Source organism: Oratosquilla oratoria, chromosome 18 (genome assembly GCF_046742065.1).
Source record: "Oratosquilla oratoria isolate Oo_2021 chromosome 18, ASM4674206v1, whole genome shotgun sequence".
NCBI lineage: Eukaryota > Metazoa > Arthropoda > Malacostraca > Stomatopoda > Squillidae > Oratosquilla > Oratosquilla oratoria.
The window spans coordinates 23,542,351-23,566,842 of NC_134794.1; the positions used below are offsets into that span (position 1 = coordinate 23,542,351).

General features: G+C 42.7%; 1 protein-coding gene across 2 annotated transcripts in view; it reads left to right on the forward strand.

Annotated features, from left to right (window-relative positions):
* The window catches only part of LOC143035120 (uncharacterized), a 214,642-nt gene that overhangs the window by 35,980 nt on the left and 154,170 nt on the right, over nucleotides 1-24,492 (forward strand). For both annotated transcript variants that reach the window (XM_076201708.1, XM_076201709.1), the window contains exon 6: nucleotides 12,055-12,269. In XM_076201708.1, the coding sequence (XP_076057823.1) occupies nucleotides 12,055-12,269 (215 nt within the window). The remainder of the gene's footprint in view (nucleotides 1-12,054; nucleotides 12,270-24,492) is intronic.

Genomic DNA, 24,492 nt, shown 5'->3' on the forward strand with positions numbered 1-24,492 from the left:
GCTCTACTCTATCCTTCACTCCCTCCCACTCCTTCAGCTTCTTGTACTCCTCCTTTTCCTTTTCATTTAAAGAGTTCACTCTAAGCACCTCCCTACCTTTTGTCCCTTTCCTCTTTCTCCATCTATCCTCCACTCTCAACTTTCCTTCCACCAAAAAATGATCTGATATTCCCCCACCCTCTCCCCTTAGCACATGTACATCCTTAACTCTTCCTATCATAGTCCTATTTACCACTACATAATCCATCAACGCTCTATCTACCACCCTTCCCTCCACCACCCTCTCCCATGTGTACTTATGCTTGACTTTCTTCCAAAACACTGTATTTGCTATCATCACCTCTCTTTCTAGACACATTTGCACCATCAACTCTCCACAACAATTCTTTCCTGGAACTCCACATTTCCCAACCACTCCATCAATTGGACCATTTCCTACCCTAGCATTAAGGTCTCCCAGTACTATTACATTGACATTTCTCCCTAAATCCTCTATGCACTCATTTAAATCTATCCAAAAGGCCTCCCTTTCTTCTATACTCTTCTCACTGCCAGGCCCATATGCACTTACAAAGACCCACATCTCCTTTCCCAGTTTCACCTTCATCCACATTATCCTTGAGGAAACCTCCTTCCACTTCACTACACGTTTACCTATCTCTTCACTTACTAGAATAGCGACCCCTTCCCTCCCTCGCCCTCTCTTCACTCCTGATAACCTCCCACTTACACTCCCAAACTTACACTCACCCTTCCCTTTCAATTTAGTTTCACTCAAAGCCAATACATCCATCTTTCTTCTCACAAACATACTACCTATCTCTTCCCTTTTACTCTCATCTGTACCACATCCATGCACATTAAAAGACCCAAACCTTAGGGTGCTGGTTGGAAAACTCCCAGACCCTCTTATGCCTTTACTTTTTCGTTTAGGAATATCCCCTGTGGGGCTACAAGGAGAAGGATGCCTAGTCCCACTCCCCGTCCCTTTCTTCTCGCCTCTTATGATCCAAGTGGAAATACTTGGTGGCATTATTCTTTTCCCCCACCACAGAAAATGAATACTCAGAGAAATGGTACAGGACAGCAGCAAGGGGTTGGGAGACAGCATAACGGAGGGACAGTCGTAGTATAAAAGTGTCATTTCTCTATGAACAGAATTTTCCTCTATCATAGACAAAATGATGTGTGGCTCTGGTCTGTAGGGGCGCCCCATATAGACCCTAAAGTATCAACTGCATGCTACTTTGCCACAATAACAAGCAGCCAATACCCCAGACTGGGTAATGAGTGTAATGAGGAATAGACATTTTTATGCATGGGGGGACAGAGAGGGGGGGGGGGGTCGCCGATTTAATGACGCGGCCTTGCTGTGGATGTGCTGTGTCTTGCAACACTGCTTCTGACCCAGGGCAGTGGACAAGGTGCAGGGATGACCCGTCATCCAGGAGGAGCTAAGATAAGAGGGAGGGTGGAGGAGTGTGGAGTGTATTCAGGGATGGAATGGGTGGGACTGATTTTATGCCTTTTCCTTTTTGGCTACCTCCCTTGTAAGGGGGAAAAGCCTTGGTATATGTATGTATGCTTGTAGGGGATACAGGTCTGAAGTTTGTAGGATCTTCCTTATTTCCTTCACCCCTTGTACATCTCATCACCTTATTTTTACCCACATTTATCTTCAACTTTCTTCTTTCACACAGATCAAGATCTGTGTCTGAAAGAAGAAAGTTGAAGATAAATGTGGGTAAAAGTAAGGTGATGAGATGTACAAGGGGTTAAAGTGGCAGCAGACTGGAAGTGAACATTAAGGGAGAGCAACTGGAGGCAGGAAAGGGTGGAGTGGAGGTGGAGGTAGAATGTAGATTGAGAGAAGCGAGTAAATGCCTTGGTGGATTAAAAAGTGTAATGAAGAATAGACATTTGGGAATGGATGCTAAGAGGAGATTGTATGAAGGAATGATTGTGCCAACAGCACTGTATGGGGCAGAAACATGGAATATGAGAGAAGAAGAGAGAAGGAGTTTGAATGTGTTTGAGATGAGGTGTCTGAGAAGTATGGTGGGGGTCACTAGGCTGGATAGAGTGAGAAATGAGGAGGTGAGGAGGAGAACAGGGATGGAAAAGGAGTTGGGAGATAGGGTTGATGCAAAAGTATTAGGATGGTTTGGACACATGGAAAGAATGAGTGAAGAAAGACTAGTAAAAGAGGTATGGAAGGCAGATGTGGAGGGAGTGAACATGAGGGGGGCGACCTACGATGAGGTGGATGGATGGGGTGAAAGGGGCTTTGGGGAAGAGGGAAATGTCTGTTGAGGAAGGACGAGAGAGGACAGAAGATAGGGGTGAATGGAGAATGGTTGTATATGGATGATGCTGTGATGCATGAGGTGGAATGGGTGGGGGGATGGGGGGTGAGGTAGTATGTGTGAGAAAAATTTGACGCAGCCCGAAGGGATTTCTCCCCATCTCCTCCTTTTCTGCATGGGGGGACAGAGAGGGGGGGGGGGTGCTGATTTAATGAAGCAGCCTTGCTGTGGATGTGCTGTGTCTTGCAACACTGCCTCTGACCCGGGGCAGTGGCCAAGATGCAGGGATGACCCGTCATCCAGGAAGTGCCAAGATAAGAAGGAGGGTAGTGGAGTGTATTCAGGGATGGAATGGGTGGGAATGGTTTTTATGCCTTTTGCTTTTTGGCTACTTTCCTTGTAAGGGGGAAAGCCTTTCATATATGTATGTATATATTGGTAATATGTTTGTATCTTTCTAATCTTGCAGTACCTTTCCTTCTTTGAGTACATATGTCCATACATATACCAAGGCTTTTTCCCCCCTTACAAGGGAGGTAGCCAAAAAGGAAAAGGCATAAAATTATTCCCATCCATTCCATCCCTGAATACACACCACACCCCTCTACCCTCCCTCTTATCTTAGCACCTCCTTGATGACGGGTCATCCCTGCACTTTGTCCACTGCCCTGGGTCAGAAACAGTGTCGCAAGACACAGCACATCCACAGAAAGGCCGCTTCATTAAATCGGCAACCCCCCCTCTCTGTCCCCCCATGCATAAAAGGAGAAGACGGGGAGAAATCCCTTCGGTCTGTGCCAAATTTTGCTCACACATACTACCTCACCCCCCATCCCCCTGCCCATTCCATCTCATGCATCACAACATCATCCATATACAACCATTCTCCATTCACCCCTGTCTTCTGTCTTCTCCTGTCCTTCCTCAACAGACACTCCCCTCTTCCCCAAAGCCCCCTTCACCCCTTTCATATATCTCATCCAAGGACGTCCCCTCAAGTTCACTCCCTCCACATCTGCCTTCCATACCTCTTTTACTAGTCTTTCTTCACTCATTCTTTCCATGTGTCAAAACCATCCTAATACTCTTTCATCAACCCTATCTCCCAACTCCCTTTCCACCCTCGTTCTTCTCCTCACCTCCTCATTTCTCACTCTGTCTATCGTAGTAACCCCAATCATACTTCTCAGACACCTCATCTCAAACACATTCAAACTCCTTCTCTCTTCCTCTCTTATGTTCCCTGTTTCTGCCCCATACAGTGCTGTTGGCACAATCACTCCTTCATATAGTCTCCTCTTAGCATCCATTCCCAAATGTCTATTCCTCATTACACTTCAATCCACCAAGGCATTTACTCGCTTCTCTCAATCTACATTCTACCTCCACCTTCACTCCACCTTTTCCTGCCACATTTGCACCCAAGTATCTAAAACTATCCACTTCCTCCAGTCGCTCGCTCATAATGCTCACTTCCAGTCTGCTGCCACTTTCACCCCTTGTACATCTCATCACCTTACTTTAACCCACATATATCTTTAGCTTTCTTCTATCACATACTCTCCCAAACTCTGTCACCAACTTCCTCAGTCCCTCCTCCGATCCTACCACAAGCGCAGTGTCGTCCGCAAACAACAGCTGGCTCACCTCCCACTTTTGTCCATTTTCTTTAACCATCTCCAATCCCTGACCCACTACCCTTGCATTTACCTCTTGCACCACCCCATCCATGTATAAGTTGAACAGCCAGGGCGACATAACGCATCCTTGACGAAGTCCCACCTTTACCTCGAAACACTCACTCTCTCCATTTCTAATCCTGACACAAGCTCTACTACTCTCATAAAAACTCTTGACAGCTCCCAGAAGCTTTCCTCCTATCCCATATATCTGCATAACCTCCCATAGTGCCTTTCTGTCTACCCTATCGTAAGCCTTTTCCAGATCCATAAAAGCCCAAAAACCATCCTTCCCCTTTCCTATAGCTTTCTCACATATCTGTCTTACCACAAAGATCTGATCTACAAAACCTCTACCTGTCCTAAATCCACACTGTTCCTCACCAATTACTCCCTCTGTTCCTCTCCTAATCCTCTCAATCAAGATCCTCCCATAAGCCTTCCCAACTACACTTAACAAGCTAATCCCTCTGAAACTACTACATTCACACTTGTCCCCTTTTCCCTTGTAAAGTGGAACTATACATGCACTCCTCCAGTCCTCCGGCACTCTACCCTCTCTCCAACAAACATTAAATAACCTTACCAGCCAGTCCACCATCACTGTACCTCCTTTCTTTAGACATTCTGCATGGCATCCATCCAGACCAGGAAAAACTCTTGACAGCTCCTAGAAGCTTTCCTCCTATCCCATATATCTGCATAACCTCCCACAGTGCCTTTCTGTCTACCCTATCGTAAGCCTTTTCCAGATCCATAAAAGCCCAAAAAACATCCTTCCCCTTTCCTATAGCTTTCTCACATATCTGTCTTACCACAAAGATCTGATCTACACAACCTCTACCCGTCCTAAATCCACACTGTTCCTCACCAATTACTCCCTCTGTTCCTCTCCTAATCCTCTCAATCAAGATCCTCCCATAAGCCTTCCCAACTACACTTAACAAGCTAATCTCTCTGAAACTACTACATTCACACTTGTCCCCTTTTCCCTTGTAAAGTGGAACTATACATGCACTCCTCCAGTCCTCCGGCACTCTACCCTCTCTCCAACAAACATTAAATAACCTTACCAGCCAGTCCACCATCACTGTACCTCCTTTTTTTAGACATTCTGCATGGCATCCATCCAGACCAGGTGTCTCACTTCCTTTCATCATCTTAACAACTGCCTTCACCTCATCCTTCCTTATTTCTCCTCCATTTTCCTCACTCATCACGGTCATTTTCTTAGCATTTCCCACTGCACCTATGTTTCCCTCCCTATCCTCCTTCACATTTAGCAACTCCCTAAAATATTCAGCCCATCTTCCCCTTACTGCCTTCTCTTCCATTATCATCTCTCCATCTGCACCTTTTACCTTTTCTCTACTTGATTCGCCTCCTTTTCCTCTCTTAATTTCTTTCCAAAACATCTTTTTATTACTTTCAAGATTTTCTGTCATACTCTTACCCCACTTCACATCTGCTCTCCTCTTTGCCTCCTTTACCTTTTGCTTTACTTCTCTTTTCTTTTCTTTGTACCTCTCATATGACTCCCTCGTCCTATTTTGTAACGAAACTGTGAAAGCTCACTTCTTCTCTTCTACAACCTTCTTTGTTTCCTCATCCCACCACCATTCACTACCCTTCCTTCTATTTCCTCCTGTCCTTCTTGTTCCACACACCATCCTTGCACACTTTATGACTCCCTCCTTGAACCATCCCCATTCCTCCCCCACACCTAGCTCTACTCTATCCCTCACTCCCTCCCACTCCTTCAGCTTCTTGTACTCCACCTTTTCCTTTTCATTTAAAGAGTTCACTCTAAGCACCTCCCTACCTTTTGTCCCTTTCCTCTTTTTCCATCTATCCTCCATTCTCAAATTACCTTCCACCAAAAAATGATCTGATATTCCCCCACACTCTCCCCTTAGCACATGTACATCCCTAACTCTTCCTATCATAGTCCTATTTACCACTACATAATCCATCAACGCTCTATCTACCACCCTTCCCTCCACCACCCTCTCCCATGTGTACTTATGCTTGACTTTCTTCCAAAACACTGTATTTGCTATCATCACCTCTCTTTCTAGACACATTTGCACCATCAACTCTCCACTACAATTCTTTCCTGGAACTCCACATTTCCCAACCACTCCATCAGCACGGACAAAACAAAGAAACTAATACAACAATATACAAACAATGCATATGCTCAGTGATGAATTATGTGAGTCCTGCATGGGCTCTTAATCTCAGTGAGACACACCACAACACCCTTCAAATCATACAAAACAAAGCCCTAAAAACAATTACAGGCTGCACAAATACAACACCTACAGACCATTTACACCATGAAACAAAAGTCCTCAAATTCAAGGAACACCTCGACAAAAGAGGCACACAGACACTTGCCGCAGCCACCACAAACACATCACACCCGCTACACTACTTAGCAGAACACCCACGCACACCAAGAAACATTAAAACAACACCCAAAGACCTGTATCACACACAGATACTCTCTTCTCTTCCTCCACAACCACCAAATACCAGCCTCCAGAAACATATTCATAATCATATCACTCACCGCTCCATTAACACACTGAAAGACAACACACTGCTGCATGCCAGACCCCCTGATATCCACCCTTCTGAATCCTGTCTCCCACGAAAGGACAGAGTCCACCTGGCCAGACTGCGGTGCGGCCTCCACCCAGCACTTCTAAGCTACCAGAAGAGGCTGGATGACTGCATTGTGAACAGCTGCCCAGGATGTAACACTTCACCCCATACCATACAACACATAATGGAAGACTGCATTATACACAATCATGCACGCAAACAACACAACATACACTCTATAAAGGATTTGCGGGAAAACCCAGTTTCGGCTATGGCATTCCTTGGGGAGACGGACTGCTCGGACAGACAGTCTAGGGAACAATGACAACCACTCCATCAATTGGACCATTTCCTACCCTAGCATTAAGGTCTCCCAGTACTATTACATTGACATTTCTCCCTAAATCCTCTATGCACTCATTTAAATCTATCCAAAAGGCCTCCCTTTCTTCTATACTCCTTTCCCAGTTTCACCTTCATCCACATTATCCTTGAGGAAACCTCCTTCCACTCCACTACACGTTTACCTATCTCTTCACTTACTAGAATAGCGACCCCTTCCCTCCCTCGCTTCACTCCTGATAACTTCCCACTTATACTCCCAAACTTACACTCACCCTTCCCTTTCAATTTAGTTTCACTCAAAGCCAACACATGCATCTTTCTTCTCACAAACATACTACCTATCTCTTCCCTTTTACTCTCATCTATACCACATCCACGCACATAGACCCAAACCTTAGGGTGCTGGTTGGAAAACTCCCAGACCCTCTTATGCCTTTACTTTTTCGTTTAGGAATATCTCCTGTGGGGCTACAAGGAGAAGGATGCCTAGTCCCACTCCCCGTCCCTTTCTTCTCGCCTCTTACGATCCTGTCATCTGGGATATTGGCTGCTTGTTATTGTGGCAAAGTAGCATGCAGTTGATACTTTAGGGTCTATATGGGGCACCACTATGGACCAGAGCCACACATAATTTTGTCTAAGATAGAGGAAAACTCTTCATAGAGAAATGATGACACTTATACTACGACTTTTTTATTTGGTATCATTTCTTTTCGTGTTACCTTTATTTCTTTCATTTTGGGTGATCTTTCTTGTCCATCTTCCCAAAATTGTGAGCTCTCAATTGTAAAAACAGACCTGAAATGTCTGATCATAACTTCTGCCATTTCTGTGGCATCTGTTTATTCTTCATCTCCTTCATGCAATTTTTTCATCTTTATCCTTTAGTTTTTCATTTATACATACATATACCAAGGCTTTTTCCCCCTTACAAGGGGGGTAGCCAAAAAGAAAAAGGCATAAAATCATTTCCACCCATTCCATCCCTGAATACACTCCACACCCCTCCACCCACACTTTTAGCACCTCCTGGATGACGGGTCATCCCTGCACCTTGTCCACTGCCCTGGGTCAGAAGCAATGTCGCAAGACACAGCACATCCACAGCAAGGCCGCTTCATTAAATCGGCGACCCCCCTCTCCGTCCCCCCCATTGCATAAAAGGAGAAATCCCTTCGAGCTGCGTCAAATTTTGCTCACACATACTACCTCACCCCCCATTCCACCTCATGCAATCACATCATCATCCATATACATCCATTCTCCATTCATCCCTATCTGCTGTCCTCTCCCATCCTTCTTCAACAGACATTCCCCTCTTCCCCAAAGCCCCCTTCACCCCATCCATCCACCTCATGTACCCTCCCTTCACATCTGCCTTCCATACCTCTTTTACTAGTCTTTCTTCATTCATTCTTTCCATGTGTCCAAACCATCCTAATACTCTTTCATCAAACTTATCTCCCAGCTCTCTTTCCACCCCTGTTCTCCTCCTCAGCTCCTCATTTCTCACTCTATCTAGCCTATATATATATATATATATATATATATATATATATATATATATATATATATATATATATATTTTTTTTTTATGTCCCCTGTGGGGCTACAAGGAGAAGGATGCCTAGTCCCAATCCCCTTCCCTTTCTTCTCGCCTCTTATGATCCAAGTGGGAATACTTGGTGACAGTATTCTTTTCCCCCACCACAGGGAAATCCCCCATCACAGAAAAAGAATACTCAGAGAAATGGTACAGGACAGCAACAAGGGGTTGGGGGACAGCATAACGGAGGGACAGTCGTAGTTTAAAAGTGTCATCATTTCTCTATGAACAGAGTTTTCCTCTATCATAGACAAAATGATGTGTGGCTCTGGTCCGTAGGGGTGCCCCATATAGACCCTAAAGTATCAACTGCATGCTATTTTGCCACAATAACAAGCAGCCAATACCCCCATCATACTTCTCAGACACCTCTTCTCAAACACATTCAAACTCCTCTCTTCTTCTCTTATGTTCCATGTTTCTGCCTCATACAGTGCTGTTGGCACAATCACTCTTTCATACAGTCTCCTCTTAGCATCCATTCCCAAATGTCTATTCCTCATTACACTCTTCAATCCACCAAGGCATTTACTCGCTTCTCTCAATCTACATTCTACCTCCACCTTCACTCCACCTTTTCCTGCCACATTTGCACCCAAGTATCTAAAACTATCCACTTCCTCCAGTCGCTCTTCCTTAATGCTCACTTCCAGTCTACTGCCACTTTTACCCCATGTACATCTCATCACCTTACTTTTACCCACATTTATCTTTAGATATCTTCTATCACATACTCTCCCAAACTCTGCCACCAACTTCCTCAATCCCTCCTCCGATCCTGCCACAAGCGCAGTGTCGTCCGCAAACAACAGCTGGCTCACCTCCCACTTTTCTCCATTTTCTTTAACCATCTCCAATCCCTGACCCACTACCCTTGCATTTACCTCTTGCACTACCCCATCCATGTATAAGTTGGACAGCCAGGGCGACATAACGCATCCTTGACGAAGTCCCACCTTTACCTCGAATCACTCACTCTCCATTTCTAATCCTGACACAAGCTCTACTACTCTCATAAAAACTCTTGACAGCTCCCAGAAGCTTTCCTCCTAACCCATATATCTGCATAACCTCCCACAGTGCCTTTCTGTCTACCCTATTGTAAGCCTTTTCCAGATCCATAAAAGCCCAAAAAACATCCTTCCCCTTTCCTATAGCTTTCTCACATATCTGTCTTACCACAAAGATCTGATCTACACAACCTCTAGCTGTCCGAAATCCACACTGTTCCTCACCAATTACTCCCTCTGTTCCTCTCCTAATCCTCTCAATCAAGATCCTCCCATAAGCCTTCCCAACTACACTTAACAAGCTAATCTCTCTGAAACTACTACATTCACACTTGTCCCCTTTTCCCTTGTAAAGAGGAACTATACAGGCACTCCTCCAGTCCTCCAGCACTCTACCCTCTCTCCAGCAAACATTAAATAACCTCACCAGCCAGTCCACCATCACTGTACCTCCCTTTTTCAGACATTCTGCATGGCATCCATCCAGACCAGGTGCCGTACCTCCTTTCATCATCTTAACAACTGCCTTCACCTCATCCTTCTTTATTTCTCCTCCATTCTCCTCACTCATCACTCTCATTTTCTTAGTATTTCCCACTGCAGCTATCTTTCCCTCCCTATCCTCCTTCACATTTAGCAACTCCCTAAAATATTCTGCCATCTTCCCCTTACTGCCTTCTCTTCCATTTTCATCTGTCCATCTGCACCTTTTACCTTTTCTTCTCTACTTGATTAGCCTCCTCTTCCTCTCTTAATTTCTTTCCAAAACATCTTTTTATTACTTTCAAAATTTTCTGTCATACTCTTACCCCATTTCACATCTGCTCTCCTCTTTGCCTCCTTTACCTTTTGCTTTACTTCTCTTTTCTTTTCTTTGTACCTCTCATATGACTCCCTCGTCCTATTTTGTAACCAATCTGTGAAAGCTCGCTTCTTCTCTACAACCTTCTTTGTTTCCTCATCCCACCATTCACTACCCTTCCTTCTATTTCCTCCTGTCCTTCTTGTTCCACACACCATCCTTGCACACTTTATGACTCCCTCCTTGAACCATCCCCATTCCTCCTCCACACCTAGCTCTACTCTATCCTTCACCCCCTCCCACTCCTCCTTCAGCTTCTTTTCGTACTCCTTCTCCTTTTCATTCAAAGAGTTCACTCTAAGAACCTCCCTACCTTTTGTCCCATTCCTCCTTCTCCATCTATCCTCCATTCTCAACTTACCTTCCACCAAAAAATGATCTGATATTCCCCCACCCTCTCCCCTTAGCACATGTACATCCTTAACTCTTCCTATCATAATCCTATTTACCACTACATAATCCATTAACGCTCTATCTACCACCCTTCCATCCACCACCCTCTCCCATGTGTATGTATGCTTGACTTTCTTCCAAAACACTGTATTTGCTATCATCAACTCTCTTTCTAGACACATTTCCACCATCAACTCTCCACTACGATTCTTTCCTGGAACTCCACATTTCCCAACCACTCCATTGATTGGACCATTTCCTACCCTAGCATTAAGGTCTCCCAGTACTATTACATTGACATTTCTCCCTAAATCCTCTATGCACTCATTTAAATCTATCCAAAAGGCCTCCCTTTCTTCTACACTCTTCTCACTGCCAGGCCCATATGCACTTACAAAGACCCACATCTCCTTTCCCAGTTTCACCTTCATCCACATTATCCTTGAGGAAACCTCCTTCCACTCCACTACACGTTTACCTATCTCGTCACTTACTAGAATAGTGACCCCTTCCCTCCCTCGCTTCACTCCTGATAACTTCCCACTTATACTCCCAAACTTACACTCACCCTTCCCTTTCAACTTAGTTTCACTCAAAGCCAACACATGCATCTTTCGTCTCACGAACATACTACATATCTCTTCCCTTTTACTCTCATCTGTACCACATCCACGCACATTAAAAGACCCAAACCTTAGGGTGCTGGTTGGAAAACTTTACTTTTTCGTTTAGGAATATCCCCTGTGGGGCTACAAGGAGAAGGATGCCTAGTCCCAATCCCCGTCCCTTTCTTCTCGCCCCTTACGATCCAAGTGGAATTGCTTGGTGGCAGTATTCTTTTCCCCCACCATAGGGAATTCCCCCACTACAGAAAAAGAATACTCAAAGAAATGGTACAGGACAGCAACAAGAGGTTGGGGGACAGCATAACGGAGGGACAGTCGTAGTTTAAAAGTGTCATAATTTCTCTATGAAGAGTTTCCTCTATCATAGACAAAATGATGTGTGGCTCTGGTTCGTAGGGGAGCCCCATATAGACCCTAAAGTATCAACTGCATGCTATTTTGCCACAATAACAAGTAGCCAATACAAGCAGCAGTTTAGGTTGATCCTTACATTTGTCTATAATATCTTTTTCATAATTTCTTTTTTCTTTCCTGCGTATATTCACATATTCATTCCCAAGTTTTATATGTGTTTGCCATTTGGATGTATATATGTATGTATGTTTTCTTTTTATCAGGTACCCCTGGTGATCCAGGCATTCTTCCAAGGACCTTTGAGCAAATCTTCAACAGTATTGGAGATAACCATTATAAACACCAGGACCTCAAACCCCGCTATTTCAGTGGTGTATGTAAATTGGACAGTAGGGAGATACAGAAAGAAGAAGAGATTAAGGAAAACCTTTTTAAAGTTAACTTCGAACTGAGTTCTGTGCTCTCTCAATCCACACAGGTAAGAGAATGCAGTAATTTGACTTAAAAAGCTTAAGATTGGGTAATTTTCTGCTGACCAAAGAATTGTGAAAGTAGTTATGAAGTGATACCGTGTTTTTTTTTTTTTTTTTTTTCTCTCCAGTATCATTAATTGTGAGTTACTAAAAAGTTATACAATTTATGGGTTGCTTGGAGGTGTTGAAGTATGGGGTTCTTCAGCATGCCTTTTCTCTCCCCCTCCTTTTTATCGCAATTATCGTTATTTCTATACACATCTCCACCATCAACTCTCCACAATTATTTTTTCTTGGAACTCCACACTTCCCAATCACTCTGTCTATTGGTTCATTTCTTACCCTACCATTATTGAGAGATCTTAATACTACAGTAGTAAATGAACCAATAGACGTATTGGTTGGGAGGTGTGGAGTTCCAGGAAAAAATTGTAGTGGAGAATTGATGGTGATGTGTCTATAGAGTTGATGATAGCAAATGCAGTGTTTACGAAGTAAGTCAAACATAGGTGCACATGGGAGAGGGTGGTGGATGGAAGGGTGGTAGACAGGGCTTCAATGGACTACATAGTGGTACATACATACATATACCAAAGGCTTTTTCTCCCTTACAGGGGGGGGGGTAGCCAAAAAGAAAAAGGCATAGAAACCACTCCCACCCATTCCATTCGAACATATTTCACTCCCCTCCACCCTCCTACCTCCCTCTTATCTTGGCACCTCCTGGATGATAGGTCATCCCTGCATCCTGTCCATTGCCCTGGGTCAGAAGCAGTGTTGCAAGACACAGCACATCCACAGCAAGGCCGCTTCATAAATTTGGTGACCCCCCCCCCCTCTCCGTCCCCACATGCAGAAAAGGAGAAGACGGGGAGAAATCCCTTTGGGCTGCGTCAAATTATTTCTCATACATACTTCCTCACCTTATGTCACCTTGGCTGTTCAACTTATACATAGATGGGGTGGTGCGAGAGGTAAATGCAAGGGTGGTGGGCAGGGCTGTGGAGTCGAGTCGGAGTTTTGGAGTCGGAAGCAATTATAGTGTCACTGGAGTCGGATTCGATAGAAATATACCGACCCTGACTCCAGTTAAATTTACACTTTATAAGACCTTCGTTTAGTCTGTAGAGTTATGCAGTGCACACTCCTTATAAGTAGATTATTTAAAAGAAAAGAATACTGCCACCAAGTATTTCCACAGCGTATAGTAGATTCATGCTTTACTGGTTTTTGTTTTCCTTGGCCCTTGCCCGTAGAGTTTGAATTAGGCTTTGGTGGTCCAGAAGTGATTCATGCCATCAAAACACTCTCCCTCGATTCTGAAAAGACTGAATCTGAGGGCAAACCATCTTCACTCATCTTCACTCGCTTCACTAGAAATCGCTCCATGATGAACGATCATCGAAAGTTTGGCATGGACGTGACGTACGAATGTAGACCTAGCTACCGTAAACCTAGGCTAGCTAACGAATAATTTTTTATTTTTGCATTTTTCATTCTCACTCCAAAGATCCATATTAATGAATTAAATATATAATTATCAAATGTTCATATTTATACTTAAAATTTATTTACTCTCAATTACTAACCAAACATTTGATTCTATTTTGTTTTCTCATAAAAACGTGAATGAGGTTATAAATGGGATTTCCCAGTTTCCCTCCTAGGGCTCGAGTGAGTTTGCATATGTACAGTGTACATATGCATGCGGTGATGTGGTATTGGGTACGGTGCATTGTACATGTAGTCAGCGCGTTGATTGGGCAGCTATCTGCATGCAACCAATGAACTTCCCTGCATACAGGTACCATGCAATTCGCAACTAGTGACATTATGTAGCACGATAGTCATGTAGCGTCTAGTCAACATGTACTAGTATACGCGCGTATGCAGCTGATACGAAGCTAGGCTAGGTAAGCCATTGAACTCTAGCAGCTATACTGTGTACACATACGTACATCAACAAATTAATGTTGATTGATGTGTTGCGTTTATCATATCAATTGATAATGCAATGATTGATCACGGGTAAGTTGTGTTTGCTCTAATCCTTTCATCAATGGTGATAGGATTCAGGGATTGCCAAATGATGGATAATGCATGAAAAACGTTTAATCTTGCCGCGGGAGCAATTTTTTTGTGGGGAATCGCTACCGCTATTGGATTTGCGAGAGCGACATTGGAACTTTTCCGAGCGAAATTGCACGTCACTCCTGTGTATTTTTTTCGCTGCTCATCACTGTCGTTTTCTTAGTGCTTCCCGCTACAACTACTTTTCCCTCCCTATCCTCCTTCACATTTAGCAACTCCCTAAAATACTCTGCCCATCTTCCTCTTACTACTGTCATCTCTTCATCTGCACCTTTTACCTTTTCTTCTCTACTTGATTTGCTTCCTCTTCCTCTTTTAATTTCTTTCCAAAACATCTTTTTATTACTTTCAATTTTTTTTGTCATTCTCTTACCCTATTTCACATCTGCTCTCCTCTTTGCTTCCTTTATTTTATGTTTAAATTCCTCTCTCTTTACTTTGTACCTCTCATTCGACTCCCTCATCCTAATTTGTAGCCAATCTATGAATGCCTGCTTCTCTTTTACACCCTTTTTTGCTTTCTCATCCCACCACTCGCTACCCTTCCTTCTATTTCCTCCCGCCCTCCTTGTTCCACACACCATCTTTGCACACCTTATGACTCCCTCCTTGAACCATCCCCATTCCTCCTCCACTCCTAGTTCTACTCTATCCTTCACTCCCTCCCACTCCTCTCTCAGCTTCTTATACTCCTCCTTTTCTTTCTCATTTAAGCAGTTCACTCTAAGTACCTCCCTACCTTCTGCCCTTTTCCTCTTTCTCCACCTATTCTCCACTCTCAATTTACCTTCCACCAGAAAATGATCTGATATTCCCCCACTCTCTCCCATTAGAACATGTACATCCTTAACTCTTCCTACCATACTCCTGGTCACCAAGTAACTGTCTTGGTGGATTAAAAAGTATAATGAGAAATAGACATTTGGAAATGAATATTAAAAGGAGATTGTATAAAGGAGTGATTGTGCCGACAGCACTGTATGGGGCAGAAACATGGAACATAAGAGAGAAAGAGAGGAGGAATTTGAATGTGTAGATGGAATGGTTGAAAAGTATGGTAGGGCTTACTAGGCTGGATAAAGTGAGAAACGAGGAGATGAGGAGGAGGGTGGGGGGGAGAAAAGGGAATTGGGAGATAGAGTTGATGAAAGAGTATTGGTATTGGAAAGAATGAGTGGAGAAAGATTAGTAAAAGAGGTGTGGAATGAATGAATATGAGGGAGCAACCAAGGATGAGATGGATGGGTGGGGTAAAAGGGGCATTGGAAAAGAGGAATGTCTGTTGAGAAAGGAAGGGAGAAGATAGAAGATAGGTATGAGTGGAGAATGGTTGTGTACAGATGATGCTGTGATGCATGGAAAAGAGTAGGTAGGGGATGGGGGGTGAGGGAGTATGTGAATGATATTTTGACATAACCCGAAGGGATTTCTCCCTGCCTTCTCTCTGTCTGCATTAGGGGACGGAGAGTGGGGGTGTCAATTAAATGAAGCGGCCTTGCTGTGGATATGCCATGTCTTGCTACATTACCTCTGAACCAGGATAGTGGGTAAGATGCAGAGATGACTCGTCATCCAGTAGGAACCAAGATAAGAGGGGGGGTGGGGTGGATAGGAGTAGAGTATGTGGGGATGGAATGGGTGGGAGTAGTTTTTATGTCTTTGTCTTTTGGCTGACTCCCTTGTAAGGGGGGAAATCCTTTGGTATATGTATGTATATGCATTTACCTATTTGTATTTTATGAAGCGGCCTTGCTGTGGATGTGCTGTCTTGCGACACTGCTTCTCACCCAGAGCAGTGGACAAGATGCAGGGATGACCCGTCATCCAGGAGGTGCCAAGATAAGAGGGAGGGAAGAGGGTGGAGGGGAGTGGAATATGTAGGAAATGGAATGGGTGGGAGTAGTTTCTATGCCTTTTTCTTTTTGGCTACCCCACGTGTAAGGGGGGAAAAGCCTTTGGTATATGTATGTATGTACAACCACTCCTCATTTAACGATGACAATTGGGACTAGCATCGCCGTCGTTAACCGAATTGGTCGTTAAGCAAAAGCGTATACATATACGTACATGTACTGTATGTACAATGTCCAGCAGTACATGTATCTTTATTTTCGTGTTTTTTCCCTCTTTTATACAGTACATTAAAGCTTTATTTACTGTTTTGATAGTACAGAAAGCCCTCAAATAATGCGGTGGTTAGGTTCCTGAAATTACTGTGTATGACCAAATCCGCGTATGCTGACATTCCATATTAAATACCGGGGTATTTTTTTTTTTTTAGTTTCGACCATGGGCGCAATATAGCAATAGAAAATTAATTATTAATTTTGTAAATTAAAATGTATCAATGTAATATGCAATTTTGTGGGCAGAAATGAAAATAAAAAATACCTTGCTACAAGCAAATATGCTAATGAACGAAGTTGGTAGCATAGGATCGGGACACCATCTTGTCTGTCAATTGACGGCCTCGGTACTTCCGACAGTACCTCGCCAGGTATATTTTCTTGAAGGAATGTTATGGAGCAGAGATACATGCATTCCTTCAAGCTGCAAGAACTTTGTATACCCCGCAAGCTGAGAGAGTGGTTGAAAAGCCCGCCAACGTCTCTCACGACGACGACATTAATTTGCAGGTAATGATTTATCAAACACAGGTTAGTTTAGTTTAGGTTAGATGAATTTATCATCCTTTCATTTCTTCGACGTCGGCATCTATCATAACAAACATGATGTACCATTCGTCCGACACGACTTCGTTACTTACGAAATCAGTTTAAGCACCTTTTTTGTTTTTTTATTTCCGCTCACAAAATTGCATATTATGTTGATACATTATAATTTACAAATTTAATAAATAATTTTCTATTGCTATACAGACGCTCCTCAACTTACGTTTTAGATACGTTCCGAACGGCCAAACGTAAGTTGAAAATGAACGTAAGTTGCTACTGTACTATACATCGGGAAATTCTATTACCGTATCTTATAAAACACCCCTAAATCATTAATTAAGCACATAACATTGTAAAATAATAACATCAATTTCAAATAGATTAGATTCAAGAAACATAAATTGAGATGGTGGAGGAGGATGAGGCTAGGCATTATCAGTTTATCGTTTGTGAAATGTAAACAATGGACGCAGCGTCATAAGCAAGTATCGTTTGAACTACGGAGAGCACGCTAAACTAAAAAATTCACTCAAAATTTTTTTTTTACAATTTTTTTTTTACAGTTAGTTCAAACGTAAAATCGAAAAAACGTAAAACGAATGAACGTAAGTAGAAGAGCATCTGTATTGCACCCATGGTCGAAACAAAAAATTTACCAATACCGGTATATACTGTACCCCAGGTAGTTTTTGCAGCTTGCAGGATGGTAATGTAGACCTAAGCTTCAGAACACTTTACCTCACAGCTAATATCCACCGTACAAGTTAATTTATAACATCATACAAATTTGCCTCAGCCAACTTATCGTACACAACGTCGTAACTTCGGGAGATTTACGTGAGACGAATATTGGTCTGTCATAAAGCCTGTCGTTAAACGAGGAGTGGTTGTATGTATTTTATGGGAAGGGAAGCTATGCTTATGGTGTCCTGTCTCCATATCTCGATTTATCTAAACTGGTTTTAAGATCATGTATGATTTTTGCACACACCACATTCTCATCTAACCTGTTCCAAATGTCTATTATCCTGTGGGTAAAGCTGGTCTTTTTCAGGTCTCCTCTATAATTGTCTTTCTTGATTTTCTTGTGTCTCTACCATCCCATTTTATTAGATCCTCTCTATCAATAATTTCCATAACATAACATAACAACATAACATACATACATACATACATATACCAAGGCTTTTTCCCCCTTACAAGGGAGGTAGCCAAAAAGAAAAAGACATAAAATCATTCCCACCCATTCCATCCCTAAATACACTCCACTCCCCTCCACCCTCCCTCTTATCTTAGCACCTCCTGGATGACGGGTCATCCCTGCACCTTGCCCACTACCCTGGGTCAGAAGCAGAGTTGCAAGGCACAGCACATCCACAGTAAGGCCGCTTCATTAAATCGGCGACCCCCCTCTCCGTCACCCCATGCACAAAAGGAAGATGGGGAGAAATCCATTCGGGCTGCGTCAAATTTTGCTCACACATACTACCTCATACCCATTCCCCTACCCATTCCACCTCATGCATCACAACATCATCAATGTGCAACCATTCTCCATTCACCCCTATCATCTGTCCTCTACCGTCCTTCCTCAACCTCTTCCCCTAAGCCCCCTTCACCTCATCCATCCATCTTATCCTAGGACGCCCCCTCATGTACACTCCCTCCACATCTGCCTTCCATACATCTTTTACTAGTCTTTCTTCACTCATTCTTTCCATGTGTCCAAACCATCCCAATACTCTTTCATCAACCCTATCTCCCAACTCCCTTTCCATCCCTGTTCTCCTCCTCACCTCGTTTCTCACTCTATCCAGCCTAGTAACCCCTATCATACTTCTCAGACACCTCATCTCAAACACATTCAAACTCCTCTCTTCCTCTCTTATGTTCCATATTTCTGCCCCATACAGTGCTGTTGGCACAATCACTCCTTCATACAATCTCCTCTTAGCATCCATTCCCAAATGTCTATTTCTCATTACACTTTTTAATCCCCCAAGGCATTTACTTGTTTCTCTCAATCTACATTCTACCTCAACCTTCACTCTTCCCTTTTCTGGCACATTCGCACCCAAGTATCTAAAACTATCAAATTCCTCTAGTCGCTCTCCCTTAGTGCTCATTTCCAGTCCCTTTCACTTTCAGCCCTTGTACATCTCATCACCTTACTTTTACCCACATTTATCTTCAGCTTGCTTCTTTCACACACTCTTCCAAAGTCTGTCACCAACTTCCTCAATCCCTCCTCTGATCCTGCTACAAGCGCAGTGTCGTCCGCAAACAACAGCTGGCTCACCTCCCACTTTTCTCCATTTTCTTTAACCATCTCCAATCCCTGACCCACCACCCTTGCATTTACCTCTCGCACCACCCCATCCATGTATAAGTTGAACAGCCAGGGCGACATAACACATCCCTGACGAAGTCCCTCCTTTACCTCGAACCACTCCCTCCCTCCATTTCTAATCTTAACACATGCTCTAATACTCTCGTAAAAACTCCTGACAGCTCCTAAAAGCTTTCCTCCTATCCCGTATATTTGCAAAACCTCCCACAGTGCCTTCCTGTCTACCCTGTCATAAGCCTTTTCCAGATCCATAAAAGCCCAAAACCATCCTTCCCCTTTCCTATAGCTTTCTCACATATCTGTCTTACCACAAAAATCTGATCTACGCAACCTCTACCTGTCCTAAACCCACACTGTTCCTCACCAATTATTCCCTCTGTTCCTCCCCTAATTCTCTCAATCAAAACCTTCCCATAAGCCTTCCCAACTACATTTGACAAATTGATCCCTCTGAAACTACTACACTTGTCCCTCTTTCTTTTGTAAAGTGGAACTATACAGGCATTCCTCCAGTCCTCTGGCACTCTACTTTCTCTTAAACACACATTAAATAACCTCCCCAGCCAGTCCACCATCACTGTACCTCCCATCCCGTATATTCACAAAACCTCCCACAGTGCCTTTGTGTCTACCCTGTCAGCCTTTTCCAGATCCATAAAAACCCAAAAAACAACCTTCCCTGTTCCTATAACTTTATCACATATCTGCCTTTCCACAAGAATCTGATCTACAGAACCTCTACCCATCCTAAATTCACAGTCACACTGTTCCTCACCAATTACTCCCTCTGTTCCTCTCCTATTCCTCTTAATCAAAACCCTCCCATAAGCCTTCCCAACTACACTTGACCAGCTAATCCCTCTGAAACTACTACACTCACACTTGTCTCCTTTTCCTTTGTTAAGTTGAACTAAACAGCCACTCCTCCATCCTCTGGCACTCTACCCTCTCTCAAACATTAAATAACCTCACAAGTCAGTCCACCATCACTGTACCTCCCCCTTTCAGACACTCTGCATGATATCCATCCAACCCAGGTGCCTTACCTGCTCTCATCATCTTAAAAACTGCCTTCACTTCATCCCTCCTTATTTATCCTCCATTATCCTCACTCATCACGGTCATTTTCTTAGCACTTCCCACTGCAACTATCTTTCCCTCCCTATCCGCCTTCACATTAACAACTCCCTAAAATATTCTGCCCATCTTCCCCTTACTGCCTTCTCTTCCATTATCATCTCTCCATATGCACCTTTTACCTTTTCTTCTCTACTTGATTTGCCTCCTCTTCCTCTCTTAATTTCTTTCCAAAACATCTTTTTATTACTTTCAAAATTTTCTGTCATACTTTTACCCCATTTCACATCTGCTCTCCTCTTTGCCTCCTTTACCTTGTGCTTTACTTCTCTTTTCTTTTCTTTGTATCTCTCATATGACTCCCTTGTCCTATTTTGTAACCAATCTGTGAAAGCTCGCTTCTTCTCTTCTACAACCTTCTTTGTTTCCTCATCCCACCATTCACTACCCTTCCTTCTATTTCCTCCCATCCTTCTTGTTCCTCCCATCCTTCTTGTTCCACACACCATCTTTGCACACTTTCTGACTCCCTCCTTGAACCATCCCCATTCTTCCTTCACTCCTAGCTCTACTCTATCCTTTACTCTCCACTCCTCTCTCAGCTTCTTCTTATACTCCTTCTTTTCCTTTTCATTTAAAGAGTTCACTCTAAGCACCTCGCTACCTTTTGTCCTTTTCCTCTTTCTCCATCTATCCTCCACTCTCAACTTACCTTCCACCAAAAAATTATCTGATATTCCCCCACTCTTTTCCCTTAGAACATGTACATCCTTAACTTTTACTATTATACTCCTACCTACCACTACATAGTCCATTAACGCTCTATCTACCACCCTCCCATCCACCACCCTCTTCCATGTGTAATTATGGTTGACTTTCTTCTGAAATACTGTATTTGTTATCATGAAACTCTCTTTATAGACACATTTCCACCATCAATTCTAATGTCTAGCTTAAGTTTTGCCACCCTCTCCTCATAAGATAGTTCTGAGGGCGTTGGAGCGAATTTCGTAATTGCTCTTTATATTCTTGCAAGTTTTGTTATACATTTTTTTGTACTTGGTGACCACATTATTGCTGCATATTCCAATTTTGGTCTTATCAAAGTGATTAGTATTTTCTACACAAATTTTTGCTACTATACTTGTAAGGGAGACTGGTCTATAGTTTGTAGGGTCTTTGTTTCCCCTGTTACATATTGGTACTATTTTTGCTCTTTTCCAATCTTCTGGAACTTTTCCTTCAATGAATTGCTTATTAGACTATGTATTTTGTTTGTTAGTTCATCCCTGCATTCTCTCAAAATCCAGTTTGCCATTTCATCTGGACCATGTGATTTTTTGACATTGAGTGTACTCAAGTGATTCATTATTTCATTCTTTGTTACTTCCATATCTTTCATAGGGGGGACTTTCCCCTCCCTCTCGTCATCTCTTAGTTGTATGTTCTCCCTCGAAAACACTGATTTAAAATGCTTGTTTGTAATTTCTGCCATTTCTATTTCCTCTGTCTATTCTATTCCTCTGTCATAGTTTCACTAATTCTTGTTTGTTTTTTAGTTTGTTGTTTAAAAATCTATAGAATAGTTTTGTTTGATCTTTACATTTTTCTATGACAACCTTTACGTGTTTTCTCTTTTCTTCTCTGCGCACTTGTACTTATTCATTTCTATAATCAGTATATATTTTCCTTTTTTTTTTTTTTTCTCTCTCTCTCCATTTTATCCAAGCTTTATCCCTTTTATCTTTTAACTCTACATCTTTTGTTGTACCAACATTTTTCATATCCTTTTTCTTGTTTTTGTCATGGAACATACTTTTCCACTCCTTCCTTGTAAATTGTCAAAATTTTCAAAGGATTACGAAGGTGGAGCATGCCGACAGGAGACCTTTTGGCCCATGTCTAGGTTGGATGCAAAAAGAAAATCATAATAATAATAGATAAATAAATGAATAGATAGAAACTATAATAATGTAGATAATAGATAAAATACATAAATAAATGCATATAGTTAAATAATAAAGAATCAGGTCAATAGTAAATAATGATAAATTGACATACAGTATAACTAAATAAATGAGAATCAAGTAAGTAATGATAAGCAAACAGACAAATGATAACAAAAATAAACAAATAGTATAACATACATACATACATATACCAAGGCTTTTTCCCTCTTCCAAGGGAGGTAGCCAAAAAGGGAAAGGCATAAAAACACTCCCACCCATTTCATCCCTAAATACACTCCACACCCCTCCCACCCTTCCTCTCATCTGAGCACCTCCTGGATGACGGGTCATCCCTGCACCCTGCCCACCGCCCTGGGTCAGAAGCAGTGTCGCAAGACACAGTACATCCACAGCAAGGCTGCTTCATTTAATCGGCGACCCCCCCTCTCCGTCCCCCTTTGCATATAAGGCGAGGACGGGGAGAAATCCCTTCGGGCTGCGTCAAAATTTACTCACACATACTAACCCCCCACCCCCACCCCCCCGCCCATTCCTCCTCATGCAGTCACATCATCATCCATATACAACCATTCTCCACTCACCTCTGTCTTCCGTCCTTTCCCTTCCTTCCTCAACAGACATTCCCCTCTTCCCCAAAGCCCCCTTCACCCCATCCATCCACCTCATCCTAGGACGTCCCCTCATGTTCACTCCCTCCACATCTGCCTTCCATACCTCTTTTACTAGTCTTTCTTCACTCATTCTTTCCATGTGTCCAAACCATCCTAATATTCTTTCATCAACCCTATCTCCCAAATCCTTTTTCACCCCTGTTCTTCTCCTCACCTCCTCATTTCTCACTCTATCTAGCCTAGTAACCCCCACCATACTTCTCAGACACCTCATCTCAAACACATTCAAACTCCTTCTCTCTTCTTCTCTTATGTTCCACGTTTCTGCCCCATACAGTGCTGTTGGCACAATCACTCCTTCATACAGTCTCCTCTTCGCATCCATTCCCAAATGTCTATTTCTCATTACACTCTTTAAACCACCAAGGCATTTACTCGCTTCTCTCAATCTACATTCTACCTCCACCTTCACTCCACCTTTTCCTGCTACACTTGCACCCAAGTATCTAAAACTATCCACTTCCTCCAGTCGCTCTCCCTTAATGTTCACTTCCAGTCTACTGCCACTTTCACCCCTTGTACATCTCATCACCTTACTTTTACCCACATTTATCTTTAGCTTTCTTCTATCACATACTCTCCCAAACTCTGCCACCAGCTTCCTCAATCCCTCCTCTGACCCTGCCACAAGCGCAGTGTCGTCCGCAAACAACAGCTGGCTCACCTCCCACTTTTCTCCATCATCTTGCTTAGGTGTTTATCTAAATGATTCTTTAAGCTTCGAACTGAACTACATTGCACTGCCTCTGCAGGAAGTTTATTCCATTCATTAACTACATGGTTGGTGAAGTTGTTTCTACCCACTTCCAAATTAAATCTATTTCCGGACAGTTTGAGACCATTGTTTCTTGTCTGATTCTCATTCATTGTGAATATTTTGTCACTTTTGATGTCAATTCCCTTTAGAATTTTAAAGGTCTGTATCAAGTCACCTCTAAGTCTATGCTTTTTTAGGGAAAACAGATTCATATGTTTTAGTTGATTTGTTGTATGATTTATTTTTGATAATTGGAATCAGTTTTGTGGCTCGCCGTTGTACTTTTTCCAATCTGTCAATGTCTTTAATGAGATTAGGTGACCATACAGAAACAGCATATTGCAAGTGTGGACGAACTAATGATTTATATAGCTTGTTAATGAGTGATGGACTTTTGAAGTCAAAAGATCGCACAATCAGTCATAGAATCTTATTTGCTTTCTCAGGTGCTGAAATACACTGCTTGGATGATTTGAGATCGTTACTGATAATTATGCCAAGATCTTTTTTACCATTCACTTATGTTAACAAATTTCCAAATAACTTGTAATCGTACTTTCTGTTATTTTTACCTATGTGCATTACCCTGCATTAGCCACTTTTCAGACCATTGCTGTAATTTATCTAAATCTTCTTG